Source organism: Clinocottus analis, unplaced genomic scaffold (assembly GCF_023055335.1).
Source record: "Clinocottus analis isolate CAN_PGR_092001 unplaced genomic scaffold, fCliAna1.0.p SCAF_6, whole genome shotgun sequence".
Taxonomy (NCBI): Eukaryota; Metazoa; Chordata; class Actinopteri; order Perciformes; family Cottidae; genus Clinocottus; species Clinocottus analis.
In genome coordinates, this window is record NW_027176218.1 from 19,530,812 (window position 1) to 19,548,509 (window position 17,698).

At 41.7% G+C, this 17,698-nt stretch overlaps 1 protein-coding gene across 2 annotated transcripts in view; it reads left to right on the forward strand.

Moving 5' to 3' along the window:
• Nucleotides 1-14,193, forward strand: part of wt1a (WT1 transcription factor a) — a 20,839-nt gene extending 6,646 nt beyond the window's left edge. The window contains exons 3-8 of one of the 2 annotated variants that reach the window (XM_068603205.1): nucleotides 137-239; nucleotides 8,032-8,131; nucleotides 9,151-9,295; nucleotides 10,088-10,177; nucleotides 10,593-10,685; nucleotides 11,004-14,193. In XM_068603205.1, the coding sequence (XP_068459306.1) occupies nucleotides 137-239; nucleotides 8,032-8,131; nucleotides 9,151-9,295; nucleotides 10,088-10,177; nucleotides 10,593-10,685; nucleotides 11,004-11,125 (653 nt within the window). In that variant the 3' untranslated portion in view covers nucleotides 11,126-14,193. The remainder of the gene's footprint in view (nucleotides 1-136; nucleotides 240-8,031; nucleotides 8,132-9,150; nucleotides 9,296-10,087; nucleotides 10,178-10,592; nucleotides 10,686-11,003) is intronic. The other variant, XM_068603206.1, reaches the window with a different exon arrangement.
• The last annotated feature ends 3,505 nt before the right edge of the window (nucleotides 14,194-17,698 follow it).

Sequence of the window (17,698 nt, forward strand, 5' to 3'; positions counted from 1 at the left end):
GAAACGTGAAGCGAAGGGTCTGCATTCGTGGAAGAAAGGGTCAAAACTCTTTAGCAAAACCCGAGGAGGGCAAGCAAACAAATGCATGTGTAATGTAATATTTGATATGCTGTCTGTGTGTGTCCACGCGCCACAGCGGAGCAGCAGTACCCTGTACCTCCACCTGTCTACGGGTGCCACACGCCTTCGGACAGCTGCACAGGCAGCCAGGCTCTACTGCTGAGGAACCCATACAACAGGTAACACACACACACACACACACACACACACACACACACACACACTCCTTTCACAGGTTCGGCACACACTATCTTAAAAAAAAGAAGCTATTTTCATCATACACAAACAATTAAAGCTGGAAATGTCTCCGAAACCATTGTTGATTGTTCCCGGTCTCAGACAGGATGTTCACCTTGAGCACAGGTCTGTCTGCCACGGCCGCTTCCTTTTCTGCTCCACCTCTCCTTCCTCCGCGGGACTCTTTGGGGGTCGTTTCACTTGGTGGTCGTACGAGCTCTGACGTGAGAGTCGCGCATCCCTAAAATTCTAATTTTAGACGCTGTTTACGTGCCTTTTTTTTTTTTACGTAGGCAGCTACACCAAAAGTCACGGTGCCACTGGAGGAAACGAACCGACGGTATCAGGAAGTTTACTAAGCAAAGTGGGCTGATTTACTGGTTGGAAAAATAGTCGCAACACGTTGTGAATCACGTTACTCTGAGGACAGCCGTGTCGTTATTTTACTCTTCTCATTCAACTCTGGTCTTTTTGTGTCCCTGCCACACAAGACGAGAAAAAGTTTCTTTCCAAAAAGCTTTGAGTTTTTTAACGTTGTTGTTGTTTTTTCGTATAGATATTCTATATATCTGTTTTGATCATTTGCCTGGGGACCTGAATTGTAGTGTGTCACAAAAGTATTTGTGACTTTCATAAATTCAGATGGCTCCGTTCTCAAAAACAATACCTTTTTCCATCCCGGCAGAAGGATTATCTATCTAATCGTGTTTTAGATGCTCATTTTAATTGAACGGAAAAAACAATTGAAATCAGTAGAACATTTAGTAAAAAAAACCTGCAGTTGACTCATTCATTACAAAACAGTTTGTTTCTTATCCACCTATGTATTGATTCATTGATCTATTTGTTCTTGATGACAAGATGAAGTACAAAGAGCCATTTACGACAATACATTTTAGTTCTTTTTCACAGCAGACATTTTGACTTCTCTCCTAAAAACATGCACTCTCATAGACTGCATTCTCATTTATGTTATTCATGGGCAACGCAGTTCTCCTGGATTATGGGTTGTGGTTTGTGATGAACATTGCAAATGGAAATAAAACCAAAAAAAAGCGCAAAACGCAACTACTTGGTTACGTTTATGAAAGGTCGTAGTTTTGCCCTTGAAATGTGTTTGTTTTGTATGTTCCATTGACATAAGTCTCTGTCAACTTTTGGTTTCACAAGCAGGCCCCATTTTGATTCATAAAAAGTATTGACACACGTCAAGAAACAAACTGGTGAAATGGTAAGGGAAAACATGAACAGAAAGAAAATCCTATTTTTTAAATGCATTATATGTGAGCATCATAATGCCAAACATGGACATGCACAATTAGTTGAAAGCAAACACACAGAGGCCAAAATTATGACAGCATACAAAAATATTTCCTCATTGCTGACCCTGCAAAAACCTCAGCCAGGGCACCCCCAGTCTCAGCTGACCTCACCCAGCCTCACCCAGCCTCACCCCTTCCTCCCTGCCTCGCCTCCTTTCCTCCCTGCCTCGCCTCCTTTCCTCCCTGCCTCGCCTCCCTTCTCTTCCCTCACAGCAAAACCAAAAGAACCTTTTCAAGAAAACTTTAGCGAGCTGGTTACATAATGTGCACGCTTTGGCTACTAATGCAAAACCACTAAACTCACAACTTGACAAAACATCAAATATCTCCATAACTGCCACGGCCTTGTAGTTCTGACCGCACCTGTCATTCAGAAAGTTTTAATCAGCTTCTACCAAACATAATAACGGGAACGCTTTACTTGTTGTTGTTTCTAAATGAAACATTCCTCACATTCCGCTGACACTGTTTTCCAGCGATGGCAGAACAGGAGGAATCCTCTGTAAAAACCACAGTGTGTGTGTGTGTGTGTTGTGAGTGTGTGAGAGAGAGAGAGAGAGAGAGAGAGAGAGAGAGAGAGAGAGAGAGAGAGAGAGAGAGAGATATGTGGAGTGGACACAGACTGTCCGGAAGAGTCTTCTTTGTCACACACATAATTGATATAAGCTCAACACGCGCACTCACACACACACACACACACACACACACACACACACAGACACACACTGAGTAGGGCTGGGAATACTCATATGAGTTGAGTCAGTTGTCTAATCTTGCAGCCTGGTACCAACAGGACTGTATTTACTCTGCAGGCTGTCAGCTCGGCTCGCTGGAACCATACACACACATATACACACACACACACACACACACACACACACACACACACGCGCACGCACCCACACACGCATGTATGCACGCACGCACGCACACGCACACGCACACGCACACGCACACAGGTAACGGAAGACTCTATAAAAGTTGCCGTTTTCAAAGTCTCTTCACCTTTTGGAAGGTGTAATCGTTTGTTCACTCAAATCACAAAAACACTTCAGTGGCATCGAGTCATGCTGATGTTTTTGTTGTATCTCCATCAACGGATTGTCTGAAGACCTCGTGGAGATATTCATGGTTTCAGGAGGTTAATGATTCCCTATTAATAATAATAATAATAATACATTTTATTTCGAGGTGTCTTTCAAGTCACCCAAGGTCGCCTTACAATAAAATAATACAGGATAAAAGCATAAAAGATAGAAACAACAGTAAAACAGAGCATCAATATAAAAAAAAGACTTTGATTTTCTCCCCACAATTATCGAGTATTTTGCAATAGCAATATTATCGTGAAAATATTTACATTACATTATAATATATTTTTAAATATGTTACATCATCGTCAGTACTGGTACGTCACAAACCCTTTACCCAAAAGTCAAGGTCATTTGTATTTACTCTTTTATTTTTGGTGAATGGACCTTTAAAGTGACACATGATATGTTTCACCTCCGACTTTCTGTTGATAATGTTTCCATAATTGCTCCTTTCTTTGTTCCTCCCTGGTGAATGTCATTCCTCATGGTAATTATTACTTAATTGTTTTACAAATTGAGTGTTATTTCTGCCGCGGGCTTCGTTGTGCACCAGCAGAGGAGAGGCCGACTGTAACACACATTGGGCCTTTGAGGACAGACACAGCCTCCATCAGGCAGCGGTAGAGAAGGGAAGCAGACACATATTTATTTGAAAGTGTCACGGATCAGTACTTTAAATCTCGCGCTCGGCTTTCGATCCAGCAATACTTCAGCAGAAGCACCGTGTGTGCTCTGCTGGCTGCGTGCCCCATGCTGCACTGTAGAATAATAGCTGCGTAATGAGCAGGGTACCAGGCACCACATCCACCCCCACCCAGACTGCTGCGAGCCGGCAGGTGGTGTGATAGGGGGATGAGAGCTATAAATCCATTGTGTGTGTGAGTGCGTGTGTGCATGTGTGCGTGTGTCTGCGTGCGTGTATGCAACGCTGTATGTTATCACATGGCAGCCATGACTAATGATTGTGGAGTCTGCTGCGTTTAATGAAAAGTGGCTTTCTTAATGTCTGTCTGAGGCACATTTTTTAACCTCAGCTCCAACTGCAACTTTGTCTGAGTGTGAGAGTGTGTGTGTGTGTGTGTGTGTGTGTGTGTGTGTGTGTGTGTGTTGTATGAAACCCATACAACAGGTAACACACACACTCACTCAACCCCTGCAAAATGGCGGTCGGACAGCTCACGGGCTTCTCTTACGTTCTGTCCCTCCACAGCGGAGAAAATGTTTATGAAATGACCTCTCAGTTGGAGTGTGTGGCATGGAAACCTGTCAATACACTGCGGTCCACCAAGAGGAGGTAGGAACATTGCTTTCTTTGATTAGCAGCTGGCGGTGAAGTTCATGCTGAGCGGCAAACAATGAAGTGTAGTACACACACAAGAGGATTGTTTTAGACGGCAACGGCAGCAACAGTTCACGAGACGGTATCTATTAGTTTACTTAAGCAGCTGTCAAAAGCATGTTTTTGTTAAATTTGGATAGGCTGTTTATTTATGGTCATAATCCGACTAAACGCTAATACTTGTTCAGCAGATCAGTGAAAAAACTGAGCTATGTGCATAGTAGACTTCAGTATGAGGATAAAAAAGTGGTTATTTGCGTTAGTTTCTAGTCTACATAATATATACAACAATGAATAAGGTCCAAGATACAGATACAGAGCAGAGACTAAAGAGACCAATAGACCAAAGTCCTTCTTGCAATGTTCATTACTTCTCAAAATACACAACTTTAGAGCCAAAGGGTCTGTTAAGACACTTTTTAAACTTATTGTTAAATTTGTAATGTGTTACTCTTTACCACTAGGAAAATCCGTCCCAAACCAATGTGTGTGTTGTTTGGAGGGATGTGCGTCAGACACGTAGAACTGTGGTGGTGCTCGACAACAGATCGAGGTGGTTCCCTCAAACTTGCATTCTCTCTACTGACCTTCAGGGGGCGACTCTTCTGGTTGTAAAGAAGTCTATGAGAAAATGACTCTACTTCTCTCTTGATTTATTCCCTCAGTAAACATTATAAAGATAAGTTTATGATCTCAATCTCTAGTTTTAAGTCTTTTTCAATACAGCATGATGTTCTTTTAGTAAAGTATGGTCCATTTAGAGTCAAACAGATAATACAGGGGCGTGGCTACCTTTTGATTGACAGGTGGCTACCACGCAAAGTCCAGAGTTGTCTGAGTTTTTCGTCTTAGAACTTTAACCCTTTCAAAGTGCGTTTTCAGCTCACCAAGGATAATCGTAACATTTTATTCTTTCGGTAAATTCTCAGCTCCCCCCTCTCGTGTCACTTCTGGTTTCACAAAAAAGTCCACAAACCAATGGGTGACGTCACGGCGACAACATCCACTTCTTATATACGCAGTCTACATATTGGCTTGATTAAAAGCAGAAATACATCAGAAAGCAGTTGGCCATCGTCCCAGTGGTATGGTCATCCCCTGTTCACACAGAGTTAAAATAGCAACGTTCAGTAGTGTGCCCTGTACTTTATGTCACTGTGACCTGCAGAGCTGCTCGCTGTCAGCATCTGTGTCGGCTCACAAATACCTCCCTACACCCGAGCCAACAGGCATCCATCATAGTTAGCAGATGAATGCGTGTTCGCGCTCAAAACGGGTGGTGGCCGGCAGAAATGTCTTAATGCGTTCGGATACCGTGGCGTTGTTGTTATTCCTGAATATATTAAAATGAGTATCAGTCGAGACAAATTAAGATTAGGACCTTTGTGTCTGTGAAGGTCCGAAGATCGTTGATATCGTTGCGCTTCCGTGGCCTTGGTCCGTTGTGACCGTTAGCAGCATCTGTCTGTCTGTCTGTCTCTCTGTGCTCGCTGGAGGAGGTGTGAGGGAGTAGCAAGGAGTCAGTGGGAGACGGGGAGATAAAGAGGGACGGGGGCGAGGAGCCGGAGATGAGGAAGAGGAAGTGTAGGGGAGTCAAGCTTTCGAGAGGAAGGCCAGAGATATGTAGTGAAGCACACGTCACCTGCTGAAGAGATGTTTTGTGCGGACAGTGAAGCGTGAGACCAGCACTTCCATCCATCTCATTGTTTGTCTTCAACGAGGACTTTTGTTCTCGTTGACTCTTGTCAATGTTTTTTTCCCCGTCATACCAATTTAGAAAGTTTAATTATTATTATATTATATTCATACTATTGGTAGTTTCCCTTGCATAACTTGAATTTGATGTGTTAGTTCAGCACAGTTTCATGGCTCGTGAGATATGTGATCTATTGGTTTTGTGTAAATGGAGACGAATTGTAAAACGTTTTTATTTTGTGTCGCTCAGGACGAAAATTATGCCCATGGAAAGTATACTGGGATCCTTTTTTGTGGTCAACACAAATAAAATGCAAGTGACTTCCAAAAACAGGGCGGAAGGGGACTGATATTGTTTTATAATTGTTGTTTTATTGTTGTTGTTTTATGGTTGTGGTTTTATGGTTTTGGTTCTGATGTCCAAACCTGAAGTTTGTGACAGTTTTCTTAAATCCAATTACGTGTTTTTGTTGTCCAAACCTAACCATGCGTAGTTATTTTAAGCCCAACCGTGATGGTTTTTTTTTACCAAAACCTGACTCAGCAATTTTGTGGCCTAAACTTTAGTTTTCTAATGTAACAACTTTCTAATGTCTAACATGCCAGGGCCTGTTCACCTTGGATACCTGCTGCGGATATAAATAATAAAGTATTCAAAAGTATAAAACCTTCTGAAATGCCTCAGAAGACAACGCAAAACACGCTACACAAAAGCAAGAGATTGTATTGGTGTTAGGTGTGCAGCACCTCCTTCCCCATTGTGATGGACTTGGAGTTTGAGGTGTTTCCATGACCCCTGACTAATGCCTCCCAACTTGTACATTACCTGCTACTATAAAATAAATGAGTGGACGGGAATTTAAGGAGTAACGAGTCAAAAACAAAGAGCACCTTGTGGCCGCTCGGCCGTGCGCTGAACATTCCCACCGCGGCAGCACAGGATGCCAAGCGTCCGTCCTCCTCGCTCGGACAGACAGAAATACAACACAAGACAAGAGCTTTCTGTTTCTCTTGTGCGTTATCATAACAAGATAGCGCAGGCAACGCGGGCAGCTGTTGATGCACACAAAGCCGCTTTTGTTCTGCTCTTTGGGTCAGAGTGAAATATTAAAATCTGTTTTTGTCACACGTTGCTGTGAGTGTTTCTCTTTTAGATGATGGGTCAATTAAAAGTCCACTTGGGCAACACAGAACTTTTGATTTGTGTTTAAAATACATCAATTATTTAGAATTTGTTTTAGTTTACATAAATACTTTAGGCAATGTTACAGACCTAAATGCCAAACATGTCCTGGTTTTAGCCTTTTGAAGATGAGTTTTTACTTGATCAGAAGAAAACAACATCATTTTTTCAATAGATTCCTTGATGGCAGCGGTAACAAACAATAAAACGCTTGAAATAAAGGAAATATAGCAGATGCAAGTGGATTGATCTAAATCAAGAGTTCATTAGAGATGATAACATTACGTCCATGAATGAAAGGAAAATTAAATGTTTTGGATTTTCGCAAAGTATGAGCTCTCACTTGATTTGTTCAGCAAGATAATCTTCACAAATGAACACCAATGTCATGATTTTTAGAAGCGTGAATGCGATTGCAGGAGCTATTGAAGCTAATGTACAATTGAAGAACAAACGACAACAAATCAACCAAATGCTAATTTCAAACTTAACTTCAATACGAAGAAAAAACGGATATGTGCAAAAAAAAGAGTCATTTCCAGGTTTTACGACTGATTCCTGCAGCGATCTATCAAAATCCAAAGTGGTAAAAAACAAGAAAATATTTACATATGTAAAAGTTATTTTTGCTTCCTCCGTTCAGCAGAACAAAGTGTGAGACGATTTGTCTGGGAGGCGGGGTTTCCTTTTGACCCCGCCTCCATGATAAATCCTGCACCGCGTGCCGGCTGGTTTCCGGCTCACTGTGCAAAAGGTCTGGCGATTGGTCTGTTTGTCCTTTTGTACAAGATGCGACCAGGTGAACATGTTTGAATGATGATACTCACGATGCAGTTCAACGCTCTCCATATTTACAGATTTACACCGTTGAATCGTGACCTTGGGCCTTGTTACCTTCTTTGTGTGCAGCAGCCGTCTGTGTGGAAGCCTTTTTTTCTTTCCACGTGATTTTATTTATAGGTGTAATTTAGTGGCACCGAATTTCCAAATCCTTACAGCACATGTCAGAATCAATTTTACACACCTTTTAAAGTAAATTGAAATTGTTTGTGACCGTTTCTATTTTTTTCATCCCTCCTCTCCCTCTTCCTGTGTTGGCAGCCACGCCGCGGGCTACGACAGCGACCCCAGCACCCCCATGCTGTACAGCTGCAGCACCCAGTACCGCATACACACACACGGAGTCTTCAGGGGCCTACAGGTAAGACTCACACTGCTGCTGCCAATGGACATTAAAAGCAAATAAAAATAAGAACGTGATTTTTTTTTAACATGTTCCTGAATCAGTGGACGGCAGGAGATTGCCTAATGCAATGACCCCCCGTCTATATGAAGGGGAAATATAGCAGAGGAGATTTAAAAACACACACAGTAATGCCTCCACATGCACGCACACACACACACACACACACACACACACACACACACACACACACACACACACACACATACACAGAGATTTTCTAAAAAGGCAGCTCCACAGGACAAGAGGAATCTTTTTCCACAAATCCATTAGCAGTGGAGACACACACACACACACACACACACACACACACACACACACACAGAGATACTGGGTAGGGATTCAGTTTCCATAGGGGGATCAGCATGTTAATAAATCATTCGATTTTAATTATTGTCTGTCAGCAGCTCTAAAGGACAGGAGGCAGAGATTCTCCAGACCCGCTCTTAGTCCGCAGCCGGACTTTTTTTCTTTCTTTTTCTTCTTCTGTTCATCGAAATGGATTAGGCAGAAAAAAAGGGGAAAGAAAACAAACACGATTCGCACATTTACAACCCAGCAGATGAGCTGATGTAGAAGGTCATGTTTTCTCCAGCCACGGCGTTATTCCTGTTGTTCTTCTCCCGCGTGGCACTCTGGAAGCCTGTTTAAAAGGCCGTGACTAACAGCTCCCTCTGGGCTGCAGTCAGTCTCCGGGGGGTCATTTTACTGCTAATTCCCATCTAATGAATATACGAGCACTTTATTATAATGATCCCAGTGAGCCAGACACATCACATGCACTTATTTACACACGGGGCAGGTTTCATTGCCTGTTTTCTAAATTACATTTCACTGGTTCAATTACTGTTGTGGCTTTGTTCATCTTGCCTTGAGTGGTTTGGCTTTAAATTATAAGTGTTTGGTGTGTGTGTGTGTGTGTGTGTGTGTGTGTGTGTGTGTGTGTGTGTGTGTGTGTGTGTGTGTTGCGCATGCAGGATGTGCGGCGGGTGCCCAGCATCGCTCCGGCCATCGTGCGGTCAGAGAGCAGCGAGAAGCGTCCGTTCATGTGCGCCTACCCAGGATGCAACAAGCGGTACTTCAAGCTGTCCCACCTGCAAATGCACAGTCGCAAACACACAGGTGAACCCAACGAGCCAACGGCAATATGTGATGTGATGTTCTGCTCACTGTGTATCTACTGACGGCGGCCGTTGTTCCTGCCGGTGATTCCAGACGCGGTCGCTGTCACCAACGTGTTCTCACTTCATTCCAGGGTTTTCTGTTTGACCTCTTGAAAAAAAAAACTTTTCAGACACGATCCCTTATCGGCTATTGCCGAAAAAATACTTCTTGGCTTGTGAGCTTGGTTTATTAAGTTTTTTTTATATAAGCTAGCAAAAGTCAGCTAACACCGAGAGACCACGTCTCAAAGATATTCCATTGACATGAAATACAAAACAAAACGTGTTGGCATTCACTTAAAAGATTACAATGAGTCGGTTCAAAACTGGAGCCTTTAAATTTTTCTTTCAATCGGCCAGCCGGTCAATCGAATCATTTGGTCGGGACGTCGTGCAGCGCCCAGCCCGTCGCGGCCTGACCCAGATCCGGATGAGGAGCTGAGCTGTGCTTCGCTGGCCCCTCTGGAGCTAAGGAGACACGGGAGAACCAGAACCAAAACCAGAACCGAGCAGTGTGGGCTGTCAGAACCCCGCTGAGGTGAAGGTTTTGTTGCACCACTTTTGTCCACTGGGAGCGCCAAAGTTGACAGAAAAATGTAAAAGCTCTTCGTCGTAGCTTAAAACGAGCTGACGTTTGAATCAAAATGTTCCTATAGATCTGTTTTCTGGAAATTCCTTGGGGATAAAGAAGTGATCCTTTGAAATGTATCTGTGTTTAATAGTCTGCGTCTTCTCCATTGTCTTTGTCCAGGGGAGAAACCCTACCAGTGTGAGTTCACAGACTGCGGCCGCAGGTTTTCTCGCTCTGACCAGCTCAAACGTCACCAGAGGAGACACACAGGTTTGATCAGTTTTACTCAGTCTGTCCTCTCTGACTTCCCCCTCCTTTCAGTTCCTTGTATTTGCTCTTTCTCCACTTGTTCTGCACCGCCGTTTGCATGACAGCCATTTTGTGTGGACAATGCAGTTTTTTAAAAGGCACAGTTTGCATTTTGTGTACAGTTGTGAACACACTGAACCCCCCCCCCCCCTCCTCCCTTATCAGATACAGTTGCTGAAGGCTGGTCAAACTTTGGAATGGCTTCCCTGCAAACCTTTGCTCTACTGTATTTTTCTCTCTCTGTCTTTGTGTGTGTGTGTATGATGTTGAACATGTGTTTTCTGTGCGGGTGTGTGTGTATGTGTGTGCGTGTGTATGTGTGTGTGAACCTGGGCTTGTGTGTCTGTGTGTGCATGCATACTGTACATGTGTTTAGGAGTTAAACCCTTCCAATGCGAGACGTGTCAGAGAAAGTTCTCTCGGTCTGACCACCTTAAGACACACACCCGGACTCATACAGGTAAAACAAGTGCGTAAACTTTTATTTTTCCATTTCTTATTCATCCATTTCATGTTTACATGCCAAGTATAGTAGTTTTTACAGAACGTGTTGGAACGTCAACATGTATTTATTCTTACTTGAGTGCAGTACCACATAAAGTCCATTTATTCTTCCTATTTGGGTAATGGTCAGCATAATATTCTAATATTTCTCTCATCCCCCCTCCCTCTTTCTCTTCTTATTTCATTGTTATTCCACCGGGCCACCTCTCGTCATTGCCATCCTCTCCGCTTCCTCCTCCAACCTGTGCGTCACCCATCCTCCCCCGCCTCCTCTCTCTCGCAGGTGAGAAGCCGTTTAACTGCCGGTGGCCCAACTGTCAGAAGAAGTTTGCCCGGAGCGATGAGTTGGTGCGACACCACAACATGCACCAGAGGAACCTCACCAAGCTCCAGCTGGCCATCTGAGACTACATTTGAGGCCTGTGACACTGTTCAAAATGTAAACACCTGGGGTCACATCTGCTTATTTTTTCTGTATACGGTTTATGCAAACCTTGTGACCCCATTTGCTCCCAAGAAACTAGCCTGTGTGGGAACCAGTGTTGTCCTGTTAAAACGTTAATAGTAGTTAAGAACTAGATACCACAGTCTACACTTATAAGCCAAAGGAGTCTTGACACGTTCAAAACATGTGCGGACTGGACTGGAAACCGTCTCGATTCGTCCAGGGAGTGAGATTTAAAGGATAAGGCTGGTAATAATCCATACTTTTTGTATTCGCAAACAAATCCCTAAACCGAAAATGTGTTATGTCGCGTTCAGACGATGAGCACTTTGTGACCGCCACCGCTCCCCTTCATTCAGTTGATTGGGATCACTGTGTTGATGTAGCAGGGGTGCCGGTTTGCTGTTAAAATAAAGTTTAACTTAGCTTTTGCCAAAATTCAACGCAATATTTGGTCAGGTGCTGGTTTGGGCCAATCACATACATGCATGCACACATTCCTGGTAGATCGCGTATTTCTACGGCTTACTTTACCTTAAAATAGTTCTGTTTTGTTTTATTTTGTTATATTTAATTGTATCTTTCCAGGACAGTCCCATTCAGATTCAAAATCTCTTTTTTGAGGGAGTGCTTTCCAAGACGGAAGCATAAAAGCACAAATGAGAGAGAAAGCAACAAAAAATAATAAATACAACTTAAAAAGTTCACTTAAAAGAAACAACCCATGGACTGAAGATAAACAGCTAATTCTACCAACCAATGAATGAGCAGTGTCGTTCAGCATCAATATTTTCAATACAATAAGTTGTAAAATCCTTTTCTCGTTATATTATAAGCCACTGTGCAATGTTTTGCAGTCTCATAGACCTTTAAACTCATCTTACCCTAAAGCAACTCGTGCTCAATCTGCTGCAACTTACAGTGAAAATCTTATAAAATGGGTCACAAACATATACTTCATGTGGATATGTTTAAAACAAATTAAGTCATTAATCATTTGTTTCAGCAAATGTTACTCAAACAGGTGTAAAAAGCATATAATAATAGTTTGTTTGGAACTAGTTTTCAGCCGCAGACATAAGTGGGTTTGAGTCCAAATAAATGACGGGCCTATTGTACAGGTGGAACATTTCACCCGGTGCAACTGAGGGCTCATTGCTTATATTCAGTTTCTTCTATCAGTTGTTGGGCAATTGTTGAGGGCGACTGCACTGAGGTTTGTGACAGAACTTGTTTTTAGGACCAATTCACTGTTGCTTTTGGTCTTTTCATGGGAACAGACCTTGAACTGTTTTCCGTGGTCATTTGACGAGTACAAAAGAAAATGGCAACTGTTGTTAGTTGTTATCGTGACAACACACAAGTTAGCCATGTAGCCTCTCCTTCTCCGACGTGGCCGGACCGTAACACCTAGCACCAACGCATGGACACCAGCCCGCTGTCCGGCTCATTTTCTGTACCCATTGTAGCATTAAAGTGGGGTGGAATTAACGAGCAAGCTAACTAGCAAGCTGTCTGCTAGTTAGCTACATAGCCTCTCCCTCTCCTTCTCTGTCTCACTCACTTCTTAAAGCTACTCCTCCAGGGCTTGTTTTAGTCGTACCTAAAGAAACCTCGCCTCAGTGAGTCATGCCTTATGTCAGTTTATACAGAAGTAAGCCTATTTTATTTCTAAGGATTTGAATACAAATAAACATGATGATACCAGACTTATCCTTTGAAGAAACCATTCCTCACATTGAATGATCTTTTCATGAATCTGTGTTTCTGTTTACCAGTCGATTCTTTTCCATAAGCATAAACATGTAGCGTTGGGGGGGATTATGTTTCCGTCCTCACTACAATATAATATTTCATTTATCCTCGGTTATTGACTGTTTTCTTGCAGTCATTCCACCAGCGTGTGTACAGTGACGTCAAAGGTCAGATATTCCCGAACAGCTTTGCGCCTCTCTGCTGTAAATATCTCTTTATGTGGAACTTCTTTGGGAAGGCTTATTTATTATCTTGTTGTGGACAAATACTGATCTCACTGGAATGATTTGGAGGAACCGAGCCGCTACTCGGTCTCTGTGCTGTGCTAGTTTTCACACTCTCACCATAAAAGGGTTTGATTTAAAGACATCAAAAATAATTGAATAATTTGCATCAAACAACCCATGCAGTGTGTTTGCAATGCAAGCGTTTGGTGTTTTGTCTGGTCGGCATTAAAATATACATTGCAAACTTAAATACCCGCTGTATTTAAACAAAGCTGATGTTTTTGAGTAATGTTAGGATTGGATTTCTTTTTTTCTTTAAGGCAGCGCTCCTGGGAGTCTCTTGTCTCTGCGGTGTGTAAATATTGCTGGATGTTGGCAGTGTGTTAGACTCTAAATATGTCTGTTTGGTCACACTGGCTCTGTGGCCGGGACATTATGGTCAAGATGTAAATAATACTTGTTCAACGTGGGAAACAAACTCTTTCCATGGGCAAAAAATATGTAACTTAACTGATATGTTTTCGACTTGTCTTTGGATGGATCCAGGAAGTGTTTATACTTTTCATTTCTTCCATGTGTATTCATATTTGAGTCACCGAACAGCAAACATCAGTGAAACATTTTGTACTGAATTGTGAGATAATTGAACATGATGTCTCCCTCTTTAAATGTATTGTGACTGTTTTGATACAGTACCAGTTTGCCTCTGTGGTCTTTTATTTGTTCATTTCAATGTTTTTCCTGATATAAAGCCACGACAAGGCACTTGGCTGAATTTATTATTAGATTTAACCATAACACTTCCAGTTGATTACTTTACACTAAGTCTATTATTTTTTGCATTACAAGTTTTCTGAAAATGTTATGTTTAAATATGCAAATTATGCATTATCTTACGAATTGTCATATCTTCGCAGAGTAGAAATCTGAACGTTCAATAAAGCCAGGTTCATCCAGAAAATCTGAAAAAGAAAAAAAAACACTTCAGAAAAAGGCAAAAACAATTTTTATCATGTTTTTTTGGAATAAAATGTTGTATAAATCAGGCTATGAATGATATCTGAACCAACCCCTCAGCAAAAACCATCATCATATAGATAGGAATGAAACTGGAAAGGTTGGTGTATGTGAGTGCTACTGAAGTGGAGATGTATTGCTCAGTGTCCCAAATATATATATATATATATATATATATATATATATATATATATATATATATATATTTATATATATATATATATATATATATATATATATATATATACACATAGAGAGAGAGAGAGAGAGAGAGAGAGAGAGAGAGAGAGAGAGAGAGAGAGAGAGAGAGAGAGAGAGAGCGAGCGAGAGAGAGAGAGAGAGAGAGAGAGAGCCTTTGAAGATATATGTTTTGTAAAATGACTATTTGGAGTCTCTACAGGTGAATAGGGCGATAGATTTAACTCTGTGTGTGTGTGTGTGTGTGTGTGTCTGTGTGTGTCAAATTGTTTGTCACATTAAGACAAAGTTTCCTGAAATATCGTGACAATATGCACATTTTAGGTGAATTTAAAAGAAATCTACAGACGCAAATAGACAAAGTAGATATGACATGTCAAAGGAACGAAATAGCAAAAAAAGCTCCGGTGTTTTCACCTCGAGTGTCTCCTCTTGAATCAGCCTTTATTCATACGTCAGTGATGTCGTGATATCGTCATAAAGCCCACAAGTAGATCACTTAATAGTTGTATTCCTCCTCGCACACAGACAGAGATACCCTTTACATGGTGTTGGCCTCACTGGGTATGATTCCATCTTTATGACAGTACAATTTCTTTTGGGGAACATTCCACAGCCCTGGAGTAACAATATCTTGGAAAATAAGAAATATGTGCAAATACTTAGTCCATACATCAGCTGACCTTGACCGAGGTTCCCTCCCTTTCCACAGTGAGCACAATTATACTCTGCCCTGTTTGTGAACCGCACTCTTTTCATTTTAAAAAACAAAATAGAACATTATCAAGAGCAGACAAAGGGAGAAAGTTTGAAGAAAAAAAAAGTCCAATAGAACCAAACAGTTCTATAATCAGCACAAACACACACACACACACACACACACACACACACACACACACACACACACACACACACACACACACACTACAGTACAGTATCATCCACTTTCCTCTCTTTATCTCTCCCTAGATTCCTCATTGCATTCCTTGGCTCTCCTCTCAGTGAAAGAAAAAGGGAGCAGTAAAGGCCGATAAAAGTGAACGTGTTTTCTTTCAGCCTCTCTTTCACTCTTTTCACTCTCATGCTGTTTCCTCTTATTTCCACCTTTATTTGTTAAGTTTGAAATGTACTTTTTTTGTGTTATATCTTTCACCCTTATGACTTTTTGCTTCACAATAACTTATTACAATCCTCTTTTTTTGGTAGTTTCATCCATGAGGCAAAACTATAACTTTAAAATGTTTTCGACCGACGGCCACTTCAGTATTTATGGAGAGGGAGAGAGAGGGAGAGAGAGAGGGCAGCAGAGAAGAAAACAGAGACGAATGGAGGCCGAGATTGATAAAGACAGATACAGCGATGTTTCTTTTGTGAACTTTTATCATAAGTTTAGCCAAAGTGTTAGTGTAAATCAGACAACGTGTCCAATTCCCTCGGTGGAAATCCCCTGAAACTCCCCAGGGCTCTGGTGCTATATCTCAGCTGTCGGACCAGGCCTATATCTCTCATCTCTCTCTGCTGTGTGTGTGTGTGTGTGTGTGTTTTGGTGTTTCATCTTCGTCCCAGCCTCATGCCGCTGGAGGCCTTTGAAGCAAGAGAGCTGCTCAGTGTAACCGTATAGTTTTGTCCACTTCCAGTAGTCACATAAGATGCTGTATCTAAATGTTCTACTTAGAGCAGATATGGACTACATGGATTAGGCCTGTTGAAAAAAAACACACATTGTGTTTGGCGCTCAGCCAATCTGAATATTTCTGTCGGTGATTTAACCTGCAAGCAACTATACCTGTTGAGCCGCAGAGTAGTTGATAGAGTGCTAGTTATGTAGCCTGTTTGCTAAAGAGAACAACAAAAGCAGCTATCATATATATATATATATATATATATATATATATATATATATATATATATATATATATATATATATATATATATATATATAGTACTAGTTGGTAAAGATAGTGGAACATGTAGCATTTAAAGAGACAAAAGTGTGTTTTAGGGCTCAGTTTAGACACAAAAATATATCTCAGCTCTGTCAGGTCGTTATGGAGTAATTCTGCCCTCTGGTGGCATAATCTGGATCAAGTGGCTTTAAATCACTTCTGGTTGGACGTTGTCATGTATCAATTACAGACGGCATCCTCCAAGTCTGAGACGTGAAGCCGAGGCAGAAGGGCTTTAAACTTGCATTCTTTCTAATGGCCATCAGGGGGCGACTCCTCTGGTTGCGTAAAGAAGTCAGAATGTATAAAAGTCTGTGATAAAATGACCATATGTTTCACTTGATTTATTATCTCAGTAAACATCGGAAACATGAGTTCATGATCTCTCCCTAATGTGTCATAATGTTCGCTGTGGAAAAGGCCCATTGGGTGTCTGATTATTGTCTAGTTAAGTTTTTAGTTGTGTACAGTATGAATGAATGAATGTTTTATTATGCATCCATCCTGACTGCACGCACCGAAACAACTCATATTCCAAATGTTTCATCATCTTTACAGACTGTTTTTCCAATAGAAACTGGGGGAAAGAGTAAAATACATAAGAGAAAGAAAAAAGAAGCAGCGACAGAGACGACCTCCTCGTGCGGTCATGTTGTTCTGTGAGCTGTGGAATTGGAGACAGGAGATGATATTGTGTGTGTGGATGTTAAGGTCCTGGTACGGCTCAGCACAACCCATTCCCCAAGTATGCACACACACACACACACACACACACACACACACACACACACACACACACAGGCTGCATTCCTTTACTTGCTGTTAAAGATTCAAGTTGCTTCAAGAGTATAAAACAATTAAAATCATAATAATAATAATCTGACATGAGTACAGTAAATGAGAGATTGCTATTTTGAAAAAGTGCTGAGTAAACAGAAAATACAGCAGTCATTTTACATTGTTTTAGGATTTACTTCATTTCAACAACCATCTTTCATCAACAATAATCTACTAATTACGTTATCAGATGCACTCTGTATTCTTTATTTCCCGCCAACGGGTCGGATTTGGAAGGAAAACTGTTATGTTTGGATTCTCAATGGCACGAAACAGCGAGAAGACGACGTTCCCCCAGCTCCAGACAGCAGTGGTGCTGCGGGTGGCAGTGAACCTGAGGCCCTTTTATTCATCTTCTATATGTAATGTGTATTATTAAAAAAAATGGCCCTGTACAAATTATCATCTGAATAATATTTTAACATCAGGAGGGAGCTTGGAGTCGAGCCGCTGCTCCTTCGTATCGAAAGGAGTCAGCTGAGGTGGTAGACCCAGGACACGCTGGAGGGATTATATCTCCCGGCTGGCCTGGGAACGTCTCGGGGTCCCCCAG